Here is a 22,667-nt window from a genome sequence, read left to right as displayed (position 1 = left end):
ATTCATTCATATTAACAGTACATGAATCTTTTAATATCTTGGAATTTTAAAAAAAATAAATAATGAATGTACATTGCAAACGTGCTTAGAATAGCCCCCTCATCAATATTACATGCACTTATTTTCAAGGTTTATTACCCTTTCAAGAGCCATGCAGCCACTATATTAAGGCCTATTAGAAATCAGTGGATTTTTTTCAAAGAAGGTTTTCAATTAAAAGGTGACATACATTTCCATTTACTTTACTTTAATCAATACAGGGACAGTACTGTAGTAATGAGATGGGCACAGTAAGAGTCCAGTCCCCAGTGTACAAAGCCTTCACAATGATGTTCTTGTTAGAATCTCTTGAACTTGATCCTGATCACTTGAGTCTTTAAATCTTTACCTGCTAACATAATCATCACCATTTTACAATCTGTGTTCCTGTCTACAGTGGTTGAACATTTTCAAAATCCCTTTAATAAAATGAAAAGTGATACCTCAGCTATATTTGTGAAATAAGTGTTTTCTCACCGACCGAAGATTGTTCTACTTATTTACTAGTGAAGAGAGTATAGTCTAAGTCTTCTTTACAAGAACTGAGTCCCTAGTAACCTACTGTAAGCCATACTTTGGGCCAAAACAAGGTTTCTAGCTACTATGAAGCTACTATAACCCATCTGTCTCAGTTGGGCTCTAGCAGTGCTGCTAGAGTACACCTCCCCTATTAATTTACAGTTGGAAGGAAAAGCTGCTTCCTTATCCTGGGTTAAAACATTTTCCTGGCAGTTCAGTAACTGGCCAGGAGGTCTTTTTGTTCTGTTATATTGAAAGACGGGTGCAGGTTGAGGTCTACCTTGAGATTGTCCCAGTAGGTTAAGCTAGTGTGAGGTTATCTCTGTAACAGCTTGTCCCAGAGTAACAGATAGGAGTAAGGTAACTAGTAAGCAGCCTGACGCTCCACTAAGGAAATTAGAATAATTAGAGTCCTGGGTGTACCACTCATAGAATAAGGATTCAAGTGTACAGACTTGGGGACTGCTGTAACTCATCTAGGTTCCACTTGGAGAGTCTGAAGCTGAGGATTGGACACTTTCTTGACTAAATCCGCTCTTCAATTATTGATCCCTGAAGGGTAAAGCACTGGCTTGATTCTTTAACATAGTAACATAGTAAGTTAGGTTGAAAAAAAGACACTCTTCCATCAAGTTCACCTTAAATCTATAAATAACCTGCCTAACTTCTAGTTGATCCAGAGGAAGGCAAAAATCCCCATTTGAAGTCTCGTCAATTTGCTTCAAAGGGGGAAAAATTCCTTCCTGACTCCAAGAAGCAATGGGATCAGTCCCTGGATCAACTTGTACTATGAGCTATCTCCCATATCCCTGTATTCCCTCACTTGCTAAAAAGCCTTCAGTGTTGGTCTGGGGTACCTGGGGCCCACCAGGAAACCTCATCTCAATGGCCCACCCCCCATAAAAAATACATAGTACCATACAACACCATTGTACTTGTGATATCAATCACATCCCTCCACCCCCCTCCCAGCAACGCTTCAGCAGAAAAATTGGAAGGTAACTCTGTTAGATATGAGAATAGCACTCAATAGTAAAAATCCTATTATGACTTTGGTCTCCATTACTGTTTGAGTGATGGAGACCAAAACTGTACGGCATGGGATGTAAAAATATCCAAGCCACTTATACCCTTAATGGGACTGCACTAGGCAAATCCATTATGGAAAAGGACCTTGGAGTCCTTGTAGATAATAAACTTGGCTGTAGCAAGCAATGCCAGTCAGCAGCATCAAGGGCAAATAAAGTCTTGAGTTGTATTAAATGGGGCATAGAGTCAAGGGAGGAGGGGGTCATTCTTCCACTGTATAGAGCACTGGTAAGGCCCCATCTACAATATGCCGTACAGTTTTGGTCTCCATCACTCAAACAGGACATTATTGTATTGGAGAGGGGACAGAGAAGGGCAACTAAGCTGGTAAAGGGATGGAAAATCTTAGCTATGAGGAAAGACTGATAACTATGTATAAATATATAAGGGGATCATATAATAATCTCTCTAATGCTTTATTTACCAGTAGGTCTTTCCAGCTGACACAAGGTCACCCATTCCAATTAGAAGAAAAGAGGTTCTGCCTAAATATTGGGAAGGGGTTTGTTACAGTGAGAGCTGTGAAGATGTGGAATTGTCTCCCTGAATCAGTGGTACAGGCTGATACATTAGATAGGTATAAGAAGGGGTTGGATGGTGTTTAGCAAGTGAGGGAATACAGGGATATGGGAGATAGCTCATAGTACAAGTTGATCCAGGGACTGGTCCCATTGCCATTTTGGAGTCAGGAAGGAATTTTTCCCCCTCTGAGGCAAATTGGAGAGGCTTCAGATGGGTTTTTTTTTGCCTTCCTCTGGATCAACTGGCAGATAGGTAGTTAATGAAAAAAAAAAAAAAAAAAAAGGTTGAACGCGATGGACATGTGTCTTTTTTCAACCTTACTTACTATGTTACTATGTTACTATGTATTCTAGATGGGGCCTCACCAGTGCTCTATAAAGTGGAAGAATAACCCCCTCCTCCCGTGACTCTATGCCCCTTTTAATACAACTCAAGACCTTATTTGCCCTTGATGCTGCTGACTGGCATTGCTTGCTACAGCCAAGTTTATCATCTACAAGGACTTCATTGTGTGAAAAAACAAACATTCATTAAAGGCACTTGTGTCAAAAGCCCCTCGTGATGGAAGTTCTGGACTGAGTGTTCCTACTGATGCAGGAGAACCTAAAGCTACTGCCACCTCTGAAGGTTCCCAGAGTTCCCATAGCAGTCGTCATCATCAAACCCAGCAAACTTGCGCCCACAGATTCAGACACCGATTTTATTTTGATGGAAGTGATGACACCAGACAAGCATTGACGTTCTACTGTGCAAACACGAGTTTCTGGGTGCTCCATTGAGTTTCATTGTGCCCTTGCACAGACACAGACTGGAGGAGCTTCGCTCACTAATATAAACAACATTAGTCATGTGACTCACAGGCCTATCTGGTTAAATGTGAAAGTGAAAGTAAATTTTACCACTAACGAAAGAGGAAAGTAAAACATAAACGTTAGGCTCTTCTGTCTGTCGGTCTGATCTGGAGAATCATATTAAGTGTTGCTGTTGTTGATGTTATAAGAGCAAATGGCATGGATTGGGGGCACCGGCTCCCAGCACCACAAAAGTCACTCCGGGAGGTAAATATGACAAGTGATGTTGCCCATAGCAACCAATCAGAGCTTTTCTAACTTGTAGGCGACTGTTTAAAACTAATTGCTGATTGGTTGCTAATGGAAACCTTACAGAGTACACTTCCTTGGGGTGAGTGAGAGTGAAGCTGATACAGGGGCCACAGAGTGACTGATCTACGGTAACGTCACCAAATTAGGACTAAAAAGATCAACCAACTGAGAGAAAGAGGTAAGAAAGTTACATTAGGGCAGAACTACTTGAATCAGATTTATAAGAAAAAAAAATAGATGTAAACATGCACATTTTGGGCGCAGATTTCATGTTTCAATGTATTTTTCAAAATGATTCTACCTGCTTACGACAGTGTGTTCCTCATTTTCCCATTGGTTGTTTTTGTGAGGTCGGAGGTTGCAAAATCCCTTATATTCAGCTGACTGGCTTCTTGGAAAAGTCGACACCGAAAATAACAAGAATGACCTAAAAATGTGATTTCCCCCCACGAGAGTGAAAGTGAAACAAATCAAATATGCCACTGCAAATATTTTTTTTTTTTAAAAAACACTGTTTCCTGCAGTAATTACGCACTAACTGTAATTGTAAAAGATGTAATTGGCCCAAACGTTTGCATACAACTGTAAAACCTTTTGATTTTTGGTCTAACCGGTCCTTTAAAGGGGATCGGTCTTTGAGAGGAACATCCACCCAAACTGGAGTGAAGGTTTCTCTAAATAGATTTTATTTTTCCTATATTTTCCGAAAAATAGTTTATAATGTGCTGCTGCAACCTAACCTTTGTTTCCAAACAGCACACAGCACAACCATGACAACAGACTCATGCTGGAATCAGCCAATTACAGGAGGGGAAACAAGTCAGTGACTGACAGCATGAGAGTGTTGGTTGGAGGGAAAATAGTAGACGAATACATTCACAAATAAACTATTTTTGAAGGGGATTTATAAAATATCCACTACAGTTTTTCATTTAAGATTATTCCAGCTATATGACTTTTCCTTTCTTTCCCTATGGAACGTTCATCAGTATCTGTTGTTTTGGCGCTGAGGACATAGAAGTTGATTTGCAATGTCCGAAAATTCCGTTCCGGACCTGCAGATGGTTCCTGCCACTGAAAGTGACTATAATGAGTTTGTGACCATGTCTGCTGGTATATATGGAGGCATGGATTCTCGAGTGTTCAGGTACCTCCAGTGGTTAAAAGACCCTCTGAGAAAGATGTTCCTGGCCAAGTCTGAAGGAAAAGTGGTGAGTAGAGGAGAATCAATAAAGACTGCGTTGGACTGGGCCGGTGGGAGACTGGGAAAAATTTTGTTAGGTCCCAGCTCTAGTGGGTCCCCCCCCCAAACCCAGAACTGCTCCCTGGCCATAACAATATAAAATAAGGGGAGGGAATTGCAGCTGGAGGGTCCAGGACAAAGGGGGGTTGCAGGGGCAGGGCCCTAAAGGGGCAGCCTCTGTGGGCCCGAGACAACCCAGTCTGATACTGAACAAAGATACTTAAAAGGGGTAATTTACAGTTGCCATTGCCTAAATTTCCCTGCAGTCAGTTGCACAAAAATTCCCATTCCCAGCAGGGCCGGAACTAGGGGTAGGCAGAAGAGGCACCTGCCTAGGGCGAAAAGATGTGGGGGCACTGAGCAGGTACCTGTTCAAAAGTCTTCTGCTTACCCCTAGTACCGGTGGTTCGCTCCCTTCCTGCTCTTGCCTCCCTCCTCTTCCCTGCCCTCTATCACTCCCCAACCTCTCTCCCTCCCCTGCCATTCCCTTCCCCTTTGTTACTCTCCCCCTCCCATCTCTTCTTATGGTGCATGCAGACTCATGCACAGGCGCACTTTCGAGTGTTTGCACATGCGGGCAGAAGGGGTAGCCGACTGGGTGCCCAGGGTCCTGGTCCTGATTCCCAGGTATTTGTATCAAAAGGTGCTTCTTAAACTTTTGCATAGTTGCACATGTGCCGCACAACCTCCTGTTCTGAATAGGGTGTTACACCTATTGACACAGGGGGACCCTGAAGCTACCAACAACTCCGAACCAAGCAGTGGGGTAGGCAGTAGTGTTCCCACAGCAGCCTGCATCAATCCAAACAGTGTAGTTGCACCTAAAGAATAGGGCAAGCGTATTTATTTCAGCACCCCCTGGTAGAGTCTTGCAGCAGCAAAAACCTCCAGGTTGCAGGTAGAAGTTCTGGGTGCGGGTATAGACGTGGATCTCCTTTTTTCTGATCATGCCTACTTCCGATGATGTCACTTCCGGTTTACAATGACAGCACTTCCTGATTCTTGATGGTCAGCGGGCCACAGGTCCGGGTTGCAAATAAGGTACTTGAGAGTGGGGTTGGGTAGCGGGTCCAATCGGGTAAGAATGTGGGTTGCGGGTCTGGGTTGCGGATTGCAGGTTGCGGGTACGGGTCGGGTACGGGTTCCAAAAAATGGACCCGCGCAGGACTCTACCCCCTGGTGACTGCTGTAATACTGAAAATCTAGGAAAACCTGCTGCATTGTGGTGAAAAAACATGGTGACTGCATCAGAAATTGCACTGTATGGTTCTAAATTACCCATATAGTCTTATACCTATATAAGTAGTAGCAGTTGTCACTAGGGCTTTTTCCTCTTAGGTGGGTTTTCTGTGCTTCATGCTGGTAGATGGTGGTACAACAGCTGTGGCCGATGGTCTCCGTGTTGCCCCCTGGATGAGAGGCTGTGGGATAGCCAAAGCACTGCAGAAGTTTTGTCTTGACAACCTGCGCTCCAACCATCCTACAGTCACCAAAATTCGTTTTTTAGGAACGAAAGACATTGCACCCGCTGTTCTGAACAAATATCATCTGCTTCATTCAAAGGTATCTTCTCCTTATTGTTTATTTTTATTGGTGTCCATTAATGTAAACTTTAAGAAAGGGTGCACACCTGCCATAAAGCCATCTATACAGGGTCGGACTGGGGGGCCTGGGGCCCACCGGGGCTGCTGTCTCAGGGGCCCCCCTCTGACCCCCACCCATACTACAAAGCCCTCTCTGGTGCACATACAACCCCACACTCCTACCCGCTCCTGTGTGCGCAATTGTAAACTTTGCAAAGTGCGATCAGGGCAGGAGGAGGCATTTTTGGGGCAGCAGGGACAAAAAGCGGGTCTGGGCTGGTGGGGCCCACGAGTGCCAGGGCCCACCAGGGTTTTTACCAGTGTCCCGCTGGCCCAGTCTGACCCTACTTCTATACTCATCATACACATAAAAACACAACCCCCTAATCAGCTATACTGTAGGCACTGTAATACTATACTAGCAATTTGCTCATAGTCTGTGCAGAGAGATCCCATAGGTAAGCATAGGTAATCCCCTGTACTAAGCACAATTCAGCAGGAAGAGCCCCTAAGTAGAAATGCCATAAAACTGGTATTTGTAAGTTTTCTTTGGCTTGTTCATGATTAGTATTGGCCCAAGTTGGCCATCCAGGTACACATATCTCACTAGACATGCTAAGGGAATATATTCTGAGCCAAGTTTCAGGATAATAGAGACAACTTATTACTCACTGGGTTCTTGTGTTTGATCACTTTCCATATTGTATCTTTGTTAGGCTCTTATCTCAGTGGTAATTCCCAATGACCAGATAGAGGAAAAGATCAAGTTGCTGGAGAACCGGCTGGAGAGTTTAGGCGGCAAAAGACCTCTTGTGGCCCTGAGTCCTTCGGAGGTTCTACGTCTGTTTGAGGATCCCTGTATTACAGAGTGGTTGCTTCCCAAGGGGCTTCTTATCCAGAGTTGGCTTCCTCTCTCCATCCAAAAATCCAACCTAGATTTATTGTTTAGACAAGGAATTGTCTGGTTCTATTCCCATCCCTTTGATTCAATGAGCGATTGTGCAATCTCCCCCAGATCCAGTGATACCAGTGAGATCTGTATTGACACCATCCAGGAAGCTTCAGCACCCAATCCAGTGCCACTCACCCATTCATCTAGCCTCTCTAACCCTTCCACTCTCTCCAATAACTCCTGTGGGTTCCTTAGCCTGGGCACCCCTCCATTCCCTGTGTCACTAGGAGATGGCATGCACCGCTTTGACATTGATCTGTTTGGAACTGATCCAATATCTGCCCAAACCCATGTCCTACACCAGCTGATTGAGATGCAACGAGTGCTGCCATCAGGGGTCAATGTTGTTTTTTGCATGTACGCTGAAGAGAGTCTGTGTCCTGAGCTAACTCAGTTTTGCCAAGCCATAACTCCTTCCCATGCACTAGGGAAACAACATTTGTTAGATATAGACATATCAACCCTAGAGTCATACCTTTCATCACAGACATGTTTCTGAAGGATATATCCTTCCATCCACTTGTGACTTCTTCACATTGTTTATTTTTCTGATGTATGTCCTGTCCACAAGGGTCCAAGTCCCTTGTCAGAACAAGGTAATACCCCAGTAACTATGTGTTTGTGAATAACTGATGCCTTGTTTGCTTGGCCCCATCCAAAGAAAGAATTGTGTGTACACTGCCAATACATAAGAAATAATAAAAAGGAGGTATTGGTACTACACTTTGGTCAAAATGTGTTATTTCATTTGCTTCTTGAAGGTTCCTAAAAATATGAGTCAATCACTGCCCATTGGTGCCATACATCCCTTACCATAAGTATTATACTACTGGTGTATCTTAGGGGCAGATTTATCAACATTTGAGATCAAGTTTTTAACAGCAAATCACGTTTTTGTGGCAAAAAACAAATGTCGACCATTTCTAGATTCGAGTTTTTCAAATATGTGAGATTTATTAGGAGCGCGAAACTCGAAAATGGGCAGCTAAAACCTGGCGAGTTTCTGTAGAAATCAGTGGGAGGCGTGCTTTCCAAATTCAAGCTTATAATAAGACTTTGAAAATAAAGAGTAGACTTTGATTTTAATGGGATCAAGTTAATTTTTTCATGATTTTAAGCATTCAAGGTTTTCCATAAATAAATGAGCAATCGAGATTTTTTTCCTCAAGTCTTTTTAAATTTAGAAAAAAAACTTGAAATACTTGAATTTGGATTTGACTAAAGGTGGCCGACACACGGGCAGATAAAGCTGCCAGTATTGGTCTTTTATTCTTAAAGTTTCCTAGAATTGCGCTAAAGTGTCAGTCTTTGTTTAAAATTAATGCTTTCTTGAATGACCTCGTATACTGATATTTCACTACTCTGATATCAGTTGATGTATTGTCTGCTTAGTAACTATGTGTTTTTGAATAACTGCTGCCTTGTGTGCTTTTATGATGTTTTTAAATAAATAAGATAGCAAAAAGTGTTTTCCCTAGACCAGGGCTGTCCAACTGGCGGCCCGCGACCCCCCCTTCTGTGGTCCCCCAGATGCTGTGTCTGTTTACCATATGTAAGATTTAAAAGGTATCAGTACAGACATTAACTGGCCCCTGCATTGTTTAAACCTCAAATTCAGACACTAATCCCCTGTATTGTTCACTCCTATGATCCCCCTGTATTATTCACACTTGTGACACCTCTATTGTTTATATCCTAAAGCCTGTACTGTTCTACCTGAGACCCAGACTGAAACTGCCACATTGTTCACCTGTTCACACTTTATACAAAATGCTAATGGGGCCCCAGCACTGTGTCACTGTATGTAGTACATATTAGACTGAGAGCTTTCCCTGTCTCCTGCTCTGTTCTGCCTTCCCTCCCTGTGTGCCATTCTCTGCTTGCCCAGCGCTGCTTGTGTGTGCCATTCTCTGCTTGCCCAGTGCTGCTTGTTTGTGCCATTCTCTGCTTGCCCAGTGCTGCTTGTGTGTGCCATTCTCTGCTTGCCCAGTGCTGCTTGTGTGTGCCATTCTCTGCTTGCCCAGTGCTGCTTGTGTGTGCCATTCTCTGCTTGCCCAGTGCTGCTTGTGTGTGCCATTCTCTGCTTGCCCAGTGCTGCTTGTGTGTGCCATTCTCTGCTTGCCCAGTGCTGCTTGTGTGTGTAAGCCTGTTAGGGGTTTGTTCTTGGGGGTTATTAGCATTTGGAAATTGTTGTTAAGGGCCCCTTAGGTGTTTAATCATGTGTTGGGGGTTGTTGTATTATCCACAGGGGAGGATGAGGAATATGGGTTTAAGGGAATATTTTTAACATGACAATTTTTCACATATGAGTGATGAGGGATTTCCCTGCAGTGAGCACCAACCATTTGTTTTTTTGGTTAATGTGGACATGATCTTAAAAGTTCTTGTGGTAACATGGGTGTGGTTTACAGTGGGTGTGGTTTAAAAGGGGGAGTGGCCAACACTGACTTCCATTATCAGCCCTCCACCACATAGGCCAGTAAAATGTTGGCCCTCGGTACCACAGAAGTTGGACAGCACTGCCCTAGATGAACTCCATGTCAGTACTCATCGGGATAACCACTCCTCCCTGCTCCCATTAAAAGGACCATCCCCAAGCCTTTAAAAGGCCAACCTCACCCAATTACCGGCGTCTTTTTTCCCTTCGCTTTTGGCTTTTATTCCCATTGGAAGCAAAGTTTTCTTTTTAACCTTGGGAAAGCATCAGGCCTGCCCAAAAGGCGTCCTAGGGACAGGGGATTTTGGTCCACGGGACCTTTTGTTCCCCAGCACACTACCTACCTATATCTGGAGTCTTCTGAGCTTCAGCTTCTGGATCAGGTAAGGCCCTGGTGTGCAATGTTTGCTACTCCTTGTCGGCCTGTGTTTCCGTTGCCTTCCTGTGTTGCTATCAGAGCATTTGGTGGCAGGTGCTTGTGCCCCCATCCGTGTGCCCCCCCACCTACCCAGACGGCCTCCGGTGGCAGTGGTGTATGTGGCCCCTACATCCCCAGTTAGGCGGCAGTTAGTTTAGGCATAATTAGTTAGGTGTCTGAACCTTACTGCCTCCTGTTACTTTTGTTTTCTTTTAAGTTTTAATGGGGGCAGGTTTATGGCCAGCTGCCTCCCTCAACAGTCTTTCCTAAGGTGGAGGTAGTCAAAATAAAAAAATCAAAACAAAAACAATAGTTGCACTATAGGCTTCAGCCAAAACAGCATGAGGCACCAACACTAATTATCCAATTTGCCTCAGTATAACCTCGGCAGTTGCTTTTGGTTACCTGCTTGTGCAGACAAATCACAAATCAGATGATTCCTCTGTCTGTGCCGACACCAGCTGAGTATAATCAGGTGATTCCTGTGCAACTGTCAGCTATAGCAAGTGGAGATGGCCCCGCCCACTCTCTAAACTCAGCAGACTAGAAAGCTGCTTCAGAAGCCTCAGGTAAGTACTGCTGTTGTCAGTAAACTTGTGAGGCCTGTTCTTCCTGTTAACAATGAACCTGCTAATGGATGTAGAGAGTGTCCTGAAATATGTGGCATTAAGGGGTCGGCTTCCAGCCTTGCATAATAAGCAGCAGGTACGGAGCGTGTCCATATGCTGTTGGTCGAATATCAAAGGGTTAATTAACCCTCCATATTCGACCATCGAAGTAAAATCGCATTTACCGCATTTAGGGTAAATCCTTCGAATCGGAAGATTCGAAGGATTTTAATCCATCGATCGAACAATGTTCCTCCGATCAGAATTGCTAGGAAAGCTTATGGTGAAGGTCCCCATAGGCTAACATTGGTGCTCGGTAGGTTTTAGTTGGCGAAGTAGGTCGTCAAAGTTTTTTTTAAGAGACAGTACTTCGACTATTGAATAGTCAAACGATTTTTAGTTCGAATCGTTCGAGACGAAGGTCGAAGTAGCCAAAAAAACCCTTTCGAGATTCGACGTTTTTTTCATTCGAATCCTTCACTCGAGCTTAGTAAATGTGCCCCGTAGTGTATACTGACATGCAGGGTGCTGAGTTCAGGCCATTTGCAGACATGACATCAGTAGCCCTATTCAATATGGATCACTGGGCTGGGTGGCTGCCAGGCTCTGATATATATATATACTTGCTCTAAGCAGCAGCTAATCTAAAATGTGTATTCCATGTTGCTGTGATTGTATCTGTGTGCTCCTATCTTGTTCTACAGTATATGCTCTGGCTATTGCTCACCTGGAACAAGTAGCCCTAATGGATGTAGAGCACAGGTCTGGCTGGAAGGCCCAGATACATGCTTGCCCAAATCAGCAGCTAATATAAACTATGGATGCATCGAATCCAGGATTCGGTTTCTGGATTCGGCCAGGATTCCGCCCTTTTCAGCAGGATTGGGATTCGGCCGAATCCTTCTGCCCGGCCGAACTGAATCCTAATATGTAAATTAGGAGTGGGAAATTGCGTGACTTTTTGTCAGAAAACAAGGAAGTAAAAAATGTTTTCCCCTTCCCACCCCTCATAGGGTTCGTTATTTGGCCGAATCTTTTGCGAAGGATTCGTGGGTTCAGCTGAATCCAAAATAGTGGATTCGGTGCATCCTTAATATAAACTATATATTCCATGTTGCTGGGATTGTATCTGTGTGCTCCTAGTTTGCTCTGCAGTATATGTTCTAGCCAGGGCCGCCATCAGAAATCACGGGGCCCCCTACAGAAAAAAATTCTGGGCCCCCTGGCCCCGCCCACACCACAGTAGAAAGTCCACACAGACACCAGCGCTAAAAGCAGTAAACCCCTCACTCACTCACCCTCAGAACCCCCATAGCTGATGAGATGAGTATAGGTATAGTATTACATCAGAATGCCAGTAATTCCGTCATGCTTAATATCTATACTCCTCTTTCTATTCAGGTCCTCCCCTATTCATATTCCAGTCTCTAATTTAAATCAAGGCATGGTTGCTAGGGTAATCTAGACCCTAGCAACCAGATTACAGAAATGGCCAACTGGAGAGCTTCTGAATAAAAAGCTGAATAAGTCAAAAACCACAAAACATTTGCAAATTGTCTCGGAACATAACTTTCTACATCACACGAACAGTTAATTTAAAGGTGAACAACCCCTGTAATTTCTTTAGTAACGCTGCTTATGGTTCTATTACAAAATTTTAATTGTAAAACTTTTTTTTTAACTGATAGAATAAGCCAGCTACATGAGCACTAGAAAGATCTGCCAAATAATAAGGTACAACAGACATACTATGATAGAATGGCAGCAGCACTAGGCCGGTGCTGAGATACTTGGACAAATACAGGCTGGAAAGAGAGGCTCCCAGTGCCAATGTTACAATACCCGACTCTTCTTCACTGTTCAGCCTGGAGTCGCAGGGTTAAAGGCTTCTGTTCATTTCCCCTCCCTCTCGACTACTCCCACATCAGCCTCTGCCTCCTTTTCAGCAGCAGCACCGGAAGAACTGGAGATAATGTGCTTGTCGCATAGAACTTAGGGAGTGAGTGAGAAGTGAGCAGCAGGTCTTTGACCTTCGGTTCTGTAAAGGGGGGCCCGGCTAATTTTAAAATGCAACACAGCTGGGCCCCCCTCAGGCCCGGATTTGTGGAAAGGCCACCTAGGCCTGGGCCTTGGGTGGCAGGATTTTAGGGGGGCGGCATGATGCCCAACCACACCCACTTTGGTTCAAAAACACTGGGGATGCGCTGGAGATACAATATTTATTTTAAATTTCCCCATTGATGATGAAAATTTGCACGAATAAAGGGGAGGGGACAGGGGTGCCGAACAGCAGTGGGCCTAGGGGCGCCCTCTATGTAAATCCGGCTCTGGCCCCCCTGATGGTGGCCCTGGTTCTAGTTATTGCTCACCTGGAATGAGTAGCCCCAATGGATTTAGATCACCGGGCTGGGTGGCTGCTAGGTTCTGATATAGGCTTGCTCTAACCTAAACTATGCATTACATGGTGTTGGGATTGTATCTGGGGTACATTGGGGTTCAATACCGATGAAAAAGAGCCGTGCTAGGCTCAAAACGTTGCAAATGATGCCCTGCTGTTTGTGAATAAAGGCATTTTTATCTTTATTCTGGAGTGCTGCCCATTTCGATTCGTGATACCTGTGTTCCAGTGGGGAAGGACACAGTGGGAGGTGCACCCAAACAAATAAGAAAATTGAACCAGTTGTGTGCCCCTCAAATCCTCTCTGAACTGTTCATTTCAATACAGATCAGTACCGACATGGATACTTACATGTGAATGTCTTATTATGCCATTGCTTTGCTCCTGGGATAATCAATCAATTAAGCAGGGAATGTACTTTATTACTGTACATGGCAATGGTTTCTCCCTGTGGTAGGTAAGTTTGAATATGGTCCTGATAAACACAACAGCCCGTCTGTCATAAGGATCGCTGGGTTAACAATAATCACAGGTATGTCGTACATTTGGGGCCATTGAATGTAAATTTTCCCAGATTCAGCAGCCTTGTATTACAGATCACTGCCTGCATGAATGGAGGGCCAGGTAATAATTGCTTATTCCAGTCAAATGTGCAGTATAATTACTATTCATTGCTGGGGCTCTGGGGTTGGGCATGGTGCTCTGCCAGAACCAGTATCTTAGGGCCCTGACTGAGGCATATGTAATAATCACACGGTTTAATACATGCTAGCACCATGGCCCACACCCAGAGCCGGGCCAACCCGGCCAGGCGCCTTAGGCAACCTAGCCGGCCATGGCGCCGGATTAGTGTGTGCTCAATCGCGCATGCGCAAAAGTATGCGCCAGCGCGCAAGCGCATTTAAACGGAAATTACCAGCGGCAGCCAGCGAGACACAGGACTGGACATGGGGTAGGCGACAGAGCAGGTACGTGCCTGGCACCCCCCAGCTTTGCACCCTAGGCACGTGCTTACTCTGCCTACCCCCTAGTTCCAGCCCTGGCCACACCCTGCAGGGGGATTCTAATGCCTTCAGAATGAAAGCTCAATTAATGGTTAATCTCCATAATACAACGGAGTCTACCAAGCAACAAATATGTGTGCCTATAGGTAGGCCATCAGCATGTGTGTATATATATATATAGTATATATGTACAGTATATTGTTTGTCCTTGAGAAAGGTTCTTGTGCGGAACCAAAACGTCTGCTTAACAAACCTATATTTTCATTCAACAGATTGTACTTTTTTTTTCTCCTTTTTATGAAAATTCTGTGAGTGCCAGTACTTTGAACTCTTTATCCATAATTTCTACTAGTGCACCCAGGTTATCTGACTAATTTTTTGGGGTGCAACCTGTACCCATTTCTATATTTATTTATGTGTGTGTGTGTGTGTGTGTGTATATATATATATATATATAGAAGTCCAGTGGTTACACGCACACCGATGTTAATATAAATATTAATTTATTAGAAAATCATTAAATATGCATTGCATCAACGTTTCGGTTCGGAGTTTAGAACCTTTCTCAAGATGCCTTGAAAGGTTCTAAACTCCGAACCGAAACGTTGATGCAATGCATATTTAATGATTTTCTAATAAATTAATATTTATATTAACATCGGTGTGCGTGTAACCACTGGACTTCTGGATTTCACGATCTATACACAGCACCCGAGTCTGGATTTTTAACGACGAGTGCGGACCTTAATGGTGGATATATATATATATATATATATATATATATATATATATATATATATATATATATATATATATATATATATATATATATATATATATACAATCCACGAAATAGCCAGCACTCACGAATAAAAGTTGAAGTTGCCTGGGTGCAGTATCAAAAATGTAATACGTAACTAGCACAGAGGATCCGCACTCTCAGGTCTTATATAAATATAAATTTATTTTTGTATGCAAGACTAACGTTTCGGCCTCCTCCGAGGCCTTTCTCAAAGTGTTTGGTGGTGGAAGAAACACACTTAAATACAGGTATTGGCGGGAAACTAGACAAATTGGAACTGACGTGGTAATAGCGTCACAGAAACGTAACTAGATTTAAATATCACTCATTACATACAAACAAACATACAAATTGCAAAGTACATGTATAACTAAAGGTTATAAATCTACTCATTTAAAACAATCTATCCTTATACAGAGAAAACATGATGTTATGTAACAATGTTGCAAATCGTTAGTAATATTGTATCTACATAGTCATGCTACATGTCATTACTTTGTTACTAAAACATCTTAAAATTGAGTAAGAATAGTGGGTCTAAACGGAGAGTCATTCTTTCTTTATGCTAAATACTTTGTCGATTATTAAAAATATTTATTAAAACTGCCACTCTGAAGACGGGGTACTGAATCTTTTATTTGTTCACCTCATTTTGTTAACTAATTGGAGCCCAGCCCCTACGAATTAGAAAAACAGTGCTGGCTAAACCCATATGAATTAGCCCTATGAAACCCATAGCACCATCTAGCTGTCATGCTTAAATATTAGGTGTAGTTATTTCAACCGGGGCTTGTGTGACCCGACAAAGTGTATATGGATCTAGACTATATGAGACTATATGAGACTAGCTATCAAGTGTACTGACGTCTCGACATATCCCCCAGAGGCCCATAATGGTCTGGAGAGGAAATCGCCACTCTGAAGCTCAAAATGTTGATTGAGGCCCAGTGTTTGAATTGGAACTCACCTGCAAGAGGTCCGTTTGGAGCGGGATGTACTTGATAGAGTGGCGCAGGATGATGACCAGAGAAGGTGCCGCTTGTTTAATATACAGTGTCATCGGGCGATCGGCAGTGAGAGTTCTGATCGTGCGATGTCAGACACTTCTCAACGGCGCTGTTGGAAAGGGACCGGCTGATCACAAGCACCGCATACATCCACTTCCCCATAGCTTGGGTGAATTAGCGGTGGAATTCTGCTACCGACACCTACAGTAAGTTGAGCAACTCAGATTGTGAGCCGCAAGCCCTGTGCGGAGCTCATTCTAACAGCCCATAACTAGGACGAACTTTCTGATGGGTTTTTACTTTTGGATGATCGACAACCCAGGGGGAATTGGTGACGTTCAGCATTCAGGGTGCGGGGTGTGTGGTTCCCGACTCCCCCGTTGATGGTGCCTTGTTTTGGAGCGGGGGCCCGTGATGGATATGTTTACCTGACAAGTTTACCAAACTCCGTATATAGACACTATTACCCGAAGTAGGTAAAGTTGGACAGTAAATTAAGCCATCCTAGATGAAGAGACTTAGCGAAAGGAACTTTACATTTGGATCTGATATAGACTGTGATATATATATTTGTTTTATTTTTCTTTTCTCACATTTTTTTCTTTCACTTTTTTTCTTTCACTTTTTTTATTTTTTATTTTTTATGTATATATTTTATGCATTTATTCTTCTCTATGTAAATGTTATGCACTCACACAGTCCTTAGTATTGTGTTCTTTTTTAGCCTTTAGTTTTCATGCGGGGGTATGCACACCTAACATGTACACATTTTAATTTTTTAATCATGGCATTTTGGCTGCTTAAATAATGTTTAGCTCTATAATTAATATTGTTTATTTGATTCACATTTACTATGACACATTACACACGGTGGACGCTGGGATGTAATGCTGACACTGAAGATTGGTAGAATGATAGTTTCCTTGATAGCTAGTCTCATATAGTCTAGATCCATATACACTTTGTCGGTGACGGTTCCGGGTATATATATATAATTGTCGGGTCACACAAGCCCCGGTTGAAATAACTACACCTAATATTTAAGCATGACAGCTAGATGGTGCTATGGGTTTCATAGGGCTAATTCATATGGGTTTAACCAGCACTGTTTTTCTAATTCGTAGGGGCTGGGCTCCAATTAGTTAACAAAATGAGGTGAACAAATAAAAGATTCAGTACCCCGTCTTCAGAGTGGCAGTTTTAATAAATATTTTTAATAATCGACAAAGTATTTAGCATAAAGAAAGAATGACTCTCCGTTTAGACCCACTATTCTTACTCAATTTTAAGATGTTTTAGTAACAAAGTAATGACATGTAGCATGACTATGTAGATACAATATTACTAACGATTTGCAACATTGTTACATAACATCATGTTTTTCTCTGTATAAGGGATAGATTGTTTTAAATGAGTAGATTTATAACCTTTAGTTATACATGTACTTTGCAATTTTTATGTTTGTTTGTATGTAATGAGTGATATTTAAATCTAGTTACGTTTCTGTGACGCTATTACCACGTCAGTTCCAATTTGTCTAGTTTCCCGCCAATACCTGTATTTAAGTGTGTTTCTTCCACCACCAGACACTTTGAGAAAGGCCTCGGAGGAGGCCGAAACGTTAGTCTTGCATACAAAAATAAATTTATATTTATATAAGACCTGAGAGTGCGGATCCTCTGTGCTAGTTATATATATATATATATATATATTCCCTAGTCGAATTTGACAGTTTTGACCATAAAAAAAATGTGAAAATTTGAATTTTTAATTCGACCCTTCAGAAATCTGCCCCTTTGTGTATTCTGTTTAAGTTTCGTTGTACCCCTGCACCAACAAACAGCTTGAAGGCGGATATAAGGAACGTATTAGTCATGTGACCCACAGATGTATATATTAAGATGTGAAAGTACATTTCCCTGCTAACAGAAATGCTTTGTCTGTCTGCCAAGGAAGCCTGCGGAGTAGAGATAAGGAAAGTAAAACATATACGCGAGGCTCTTCTGTCTGTAGGCCAGATCTGTAGAATAATATCAAGTGTTGCTGTTGTTGTAATGAGATGAAATGGCATGATACAGCTTGGACTGATGCCACCCACTGCCAGCACCGCAAATTCACTCCGAGGACCGACCAACACTGAGGATCTGGAATCCAATAGTACCAGAAGGCTCATTTATCTGGAAACGGAGCCCCAACAGCAGAATTCCGAGAATAATTCAGGACTCCATTGCCCCAGCAGAGTGCACTTCATGGACTAGAGTATGTGAAGTCGTTGTGCACAGAAAGGTAAATGTGGCGCTGTGAGGTGGGGCCACAGAAATAAGGAAAAATGGAATAACTATCTCACCCGGAGTTCAGCCAGTAGAGAGAAAGAGGTAAGAACAGTGATCCCCAACCAGTAGCTTGTTAGTAACATGTTGCTCTCCGACCCCTTGGATGTTGCTCTCAGTGTCCTCAAAACAGGTGCTTTTTTTTGAATTCCAGGCTTGGAGGCAAGTTTTAATTGTATAAAAACTAAGTATAGATCAAATACAGCCTCCTGTAGGCTATCAGTCCACATAGGGGCTACAAAATAGCCAATCATAGCCCTTATTTGGTGCCCCAAGGGACTTTTACATGCTTGTGTTGCTCCCCAACTCTTTTTACATTTGCATGTGGCTCACGGGTAAAAAAGTTCGGGGACCCCTGGGTAAGAATGTCCAGCTGGGCAAGAGCAGAGATACCTCAAATATACAAGAAAAATAAAACATATACTTTGGGGCCCCTGGGACAGAATGCTCTGTTATACAGAAAGCTACAATCTCTGCCATAAACTAAAACTGCTTACTATGGGGATCAGATAGGGATTTTTATTAAAAAATATGAAACTTAACAATAAACAAAATCAAAATTCAAAATTTCATAACAAAGAAAATCAAGTTTTAGAGACATAGACATAGAATCCATAGACTTTACCCATGCAAAATCTACCCCCCCTCCACAATCTATTGTTTTCTTTATTGTTACTTATTTCTTTCAATCTAATCAGGTATAATTCTTTCAAGATCTTCTTGGTTGTCAAATCCCCCCAAAGTTTTATCACATCTCCTCATCCATAAGAAATATCTAACGACTGAGAAAATAACAAAAATGGTCTCTTCATCCAGAGGATTCTAACAAACATTCTAACAAAAAGTGATCTAACATTTCTTCTTTTACACGGTCCCAGGGGCAAGAAACTATTTACCGTACTCGGATAACTCAAATTCCCCCTAACAAATAACTTCTTCTGTAGGGCCAACCATGATTATCGAAACATTTCCCAGAGAGCCTTTTCCCATTCAGGAACTTAATGCATTCCTTATGGGGATCAGAGAGGATCTGTGTTATACAGGTAGCTAGAATCTCATACTATCTATCTAAACTATCGTTTGTAACCTTTTGTCTACCTATTTCAATGTCCATATTCTTTAGTATCTTCTCACTTGGCAGAGGGGGCAAGGATTGTTTTGCAATGTCTAGGCACCCACGTCCAGATGTGGAGATCTTCCAAGCTGCTTCCAGCGACTACACTGAGTTAATGTCCATCTCAGAAGGAATATATAGGGGAGTGGATCCTCTGCCTTTCAAGTACCATGAGTGGTTGGCAGATCCTCAGCGGAAGATGTTCTTGGCCAAGTTTGAAGAACAAGTGGTGGGTAGTGGAGGTGGAAATAGAAGGCAATACATAAAGACAAAAATTGAAATCTAATTGTTCAGCAATAGGTTTACATTCTGTTTTGTTATCTCAGGTAGGTTTCATGTCCTTCCTGCTGGTAGATAATGGTACAACAGCTGTGGCTGAAGGTCTTCGTGTTGCCCCCTGGATAAGAGGCTGTGGGATAGCTAAAGCTTTGCAGAAGTTTTGTCTAGACAACCTGCGCTCTTACCACCCAAAGACCACCAGAATTCGCTTTACAGGATCAAATGAAACCCCACCAACAATACGCAGATGCCAACAAGTTCATTCTAAGGTATGTTCTTTATGTCATTATTCTGATATGTTGATCATGGTGGGATCTAGTCACCTTGATTTAGGTGCTGTTATTTATGCACACTTTTGTTTCTGGCAAAAGTAAAGCCCTGGTGAAGGCAGACGTTAACACAGAAGCAGTCAAATGCTATTGGAAATCATGTCTGTGACAGAAAATGTGATTATAATTACAGAAGTCTCAGGAACAGAAAGAGATCCTTTGGCTTTGTTTGGCTATTTCTCCTTAATTGTAACCCATTTCCTCTTCCCTTTAGTCTGTTATCTCAGTGCAAATTCCCTATGACCAGATGGAAGAAAAGATCAAGCTGCTGGAGCAGAGGCTGGAGAGTGTAGGGGAAAGGAGACCTGTCGTTGCCCTGGGCCCTTCTGAGGTTCTACATCTGTTTAAAGAACCCTCCCTCCCTACAGAGGGACTGCTTCCCAATGGGCTTCTCATCCAGAGTTGGGTTCCTCTCTCCACCCACAGATCCAACCTAGAGTTATTGTTAAGACGGGGTGTTGCCTGGTTCTATTCCCAACCCCTTGATTCAAGGAGCGAATGTGCCATTCAGTTCAGTACTTCCGATTCTCTTTATACACACCAGGAACCTTCTGAACCCTATCCAGTGCCTCTTCTCCACTCTTCTAGCCTCCCTAGCCCTTCCACTCTCTCCTGCGGGTTCCTTAGCCTGGGCACCCCTCCATTCCCTGTGCCTCTAGGAGATGGTATTCATCGGTTTGACATTGATTTATTTGGAACTGATCCTATATCTGCCCAAACCCATGTCCTACACCAGCTGATTGAGATGCAACGAGTGCTGCCATCAGGGGCCAACGTTGTTTGCTACTTGTTTGCTGAAAAGATTCTGAGTCCTGAACTTACTCAGTTTTTCCAGGGGTTAGAGCCGTTCTATGAAGTAACAGAACAACAGGTGTTTGAAAGAGAGGTATAATTCCCAGGAAACTTACTGTAAAATAATCTCTAATTTCATGATACATTACTTTATGGTTTTGTTGGGCAAAGTTTATACACATCAGAGGGTCTGGCTGATTTGGCTGAAAATACTACTATGTGCCATACCTAAATGTGTCCCATCACAAGGTTTATGTAATTCTTAAATGTTCAATTATTTTTTTATTTGTATTTTTAATTTGGTGCTTATTTTTATTGGCAATGAGCTGGACGCAACAATTGCCCCATTATTTGCCAATATTTTCATAAAGCTGGTACCTATTTTTATTTTACATAAAAATAGGTACCAGGATGGACTTGGCTGGCAGCATACAGGGAAAAAAACCCAGTACAATCTCTGCCTTTATGGGTCCTGCCAACCTAGACCTGCTCCCTGTGTTTGGTGTTATTGCTCCCCCACTCATTTAATGCTGCCCATCCACATCAGTTAAGGACAGCAAGATATATAAGAATGTATGTTGTTGTGCGGGTGAGGGAGACAGATGTCAGGAGGGGGCCCTGAGGTTACAAGGGGGCCCTTCCAATTGCAGACCTTGTTGGCCAAGGAGACCATATCCTGACTGTGGCTTCTTATTATAGCTCTGTGGATCTGCTTTTTATTATCTGAAATGGAATTTTGATATGAAATTACAGAGCATGCCAGTAAATATCTTCTTCTTGCACCTTCCAATCTGTAATTGTAAAATATGTAAAGTTGTTACCCATGAGTAATGTGAAGGCATTACCCATCCCTAACGAGCTCGGGGTAGTGAATGTATTTCTACCCCTGTTCCCTAGTCTATATAATGAAAATGAGCAGATGCTTCTGTCTGTCTTTCCATGTTAGAAATGTTAGATGGTGTGAGCTAGTGAGGGCAGCCTTGTGCTCCACCAAAGTTATGAAGCATGGGGTAGTTTATAGGGCAACACCCACCATATTATAAAGACTCCAGTAGAAATAAAGAATAATCATTACTAGTAAAGCTGAATAGTGCTGTGTTTTTTTTTTGGGGTTTTTTTCTGTGCGAATCCTCCAAAATGTGGGTCCAACTCCAAAACCTTATAGGGTCTATCTTTACTCTTGCCAGAGACTTTGCCATTGGTTTTCTCCATGTTGGCATTCCAAAGAAAAACAGCACAGCAAATGCCTTTCCTCGACCCTCCCTTTTTTTTAACCCTCCTTTTTCTTATTTTTTTTTTACCTAAATCTGATAAAATCTCTAGGGATTAACATTTGCGAAGTGAGTCAGAGCAATTTAGGTGTATAAATTCCTCACAGAATTAAGTAATTTCCCCTGGTACTAGGTGTTAGCAGAGACCCAGCAGGCTAGTGCCCCAAAAGATGTATCCCAAATAGTCTCAATTAATAATTAATTAATTAATATAGATCAAGAGCCTGACCATGTCTGTCTAAAGACAAACATCCATGAAAGAGAAACAATTGGTTTCTTCTATGTATGTGAAATGGCCTTTGCGACTTTATAAACGAGACTTATACATTTCCAAGGAAACCGCACAACAGGACACGGTATCTGACATGAGCAGCGAAGACTTCCAAAGCTCTAAAAATAAAACTTCAACAGCATTAAAGGATAAGTAAAGCTTATAAACAAGTAAATATAAAATAGATGAGGGGGGCTATTCTAAGCACTTTTGCACTGTACATTCATTAAAATATATTAAAAGATTCATGTACTATTAAAGGAAGTGTTTTAAAGAAATGAAATTATGATATATAATTACATAGTTACATAGTTAAATCAGGTTGAAAAACTCAAGTTCAACCCCTCCAAATGAAAACCCAGCCCCATACACACACCCCTTCCTACTTTCACATAAATTCTATATACCCATATCTATACTAACTATAGAGTCTAGTATCACAATAGCCTTTGATATTATGTCTGTCCAAGAAATCATCCAAGTCCCTCTTATAGTCATTAACTGAATCAGCATCACAACATCACCCGGCAGTGCATTCCCCAACCTCACTGTCCTGA

The 22,667-nt window shown here is 42.4% G+C and overlaps 2 protein-coding genes across 7 annotated transcripts; both read left to right on the top strand.

Annotated features, from left to right (window-relative positions):
* Positions 1 to 3,092: 3,092 nt before the first annotated feature.
* Positions 3,093 to 7,773, top strand: LOC108711741 (histidine N-acetyltransferase). 2 transcript variants are annotated; one of them, XM_041587329.1, is made up of 5 exons: positions 3,093 to 3,227; positions 3,336 to 3,450; positions 4,262 to 4,483; positions 5,854 to 6,078; positions 6,815 to 7,773. In XM_041587329.1, exons 3-5 carry the CDS (start codon positions 4,304 to 4,306, stop codon positions 7,547 to 7,549), a joined length of 1,140 nt encoding a protein of 379 aa, XP_041443263.1. In that variant the 5' UTR covers positions 3,093 to 3,227; positions 3,336 to 3,450; positions 4,262 to 4,303; the 3' UTR covers positions 7,550 to 7,773. The 2 variants fall into 2 exon arrangements, with proteins under 2 accessions (XP_041443263.1, XP_018109235.1); XM_018253746.2 differs by having other exon boundaries at positions 3,093 to 3,450.
* A 9,680-nt stretch (positions 7,774 to 17,453) lies between these two features.
* Positions 17,454 to 21,650, top strand: LOC108711740 (probable N-acetyltransferase 16). Of its 5 annotated transcripts, none has more exons than XM_041587326.1 (4): positions 17,454 to 18,099; positions 19,196 to 19,397; positions 19,495 to 19,716; positions 19,991 to 21,650. In XM_041587326.1, the coding sequence occupies exons 2-4, from the start codon at positions 19,218 to 19,220 to the stop codon at positions 20,666 to 20,668; spliced, it is 1,080 nt and encodes a 359-aa protein (XP_041443260.1). In that variant the 5' UTR covers positions 17,454 to 18,099; positions 19,196 to 19,217; the 3' UTR covers positions 20,669 to 21,650. The 5 variants fall into 5 exon arrangements, with proteins under 5 accessions (XP_041443260.1, XP_041443259.1, XP_041443261.1 ...); XM_041587325.1 differs by having other exon boundaries at positions 19,178 to 19,397; XM_041587327.1 differs by lacking the exon at positions 17,454 to 18,099 and adding an exon at positions 18,764 to 19,097.
* The last annotated feature ends 1,017 nt before the right edge of the window (positions 21,651 to 22,667 follow it).

The sequence above is a fragment of the Xenopus laevis genome, chromosome 3L (assembly GCF_017654675.1).
Source record: "Xenopus laevis strain J_2021 chromosome 3L, Xenopus_laevis_v10.1, whole genome shotgun sequence".
NCBI lineage: Eukaryota > Metazoa > Chordata > Amphibia > Anura > Pipidae > Xenopus > Xenopus laevis.
Note: the sequence above shows the minus strand (reverse complement) of the source record. Positions and strands in the feature narration are given on the sequence as shown.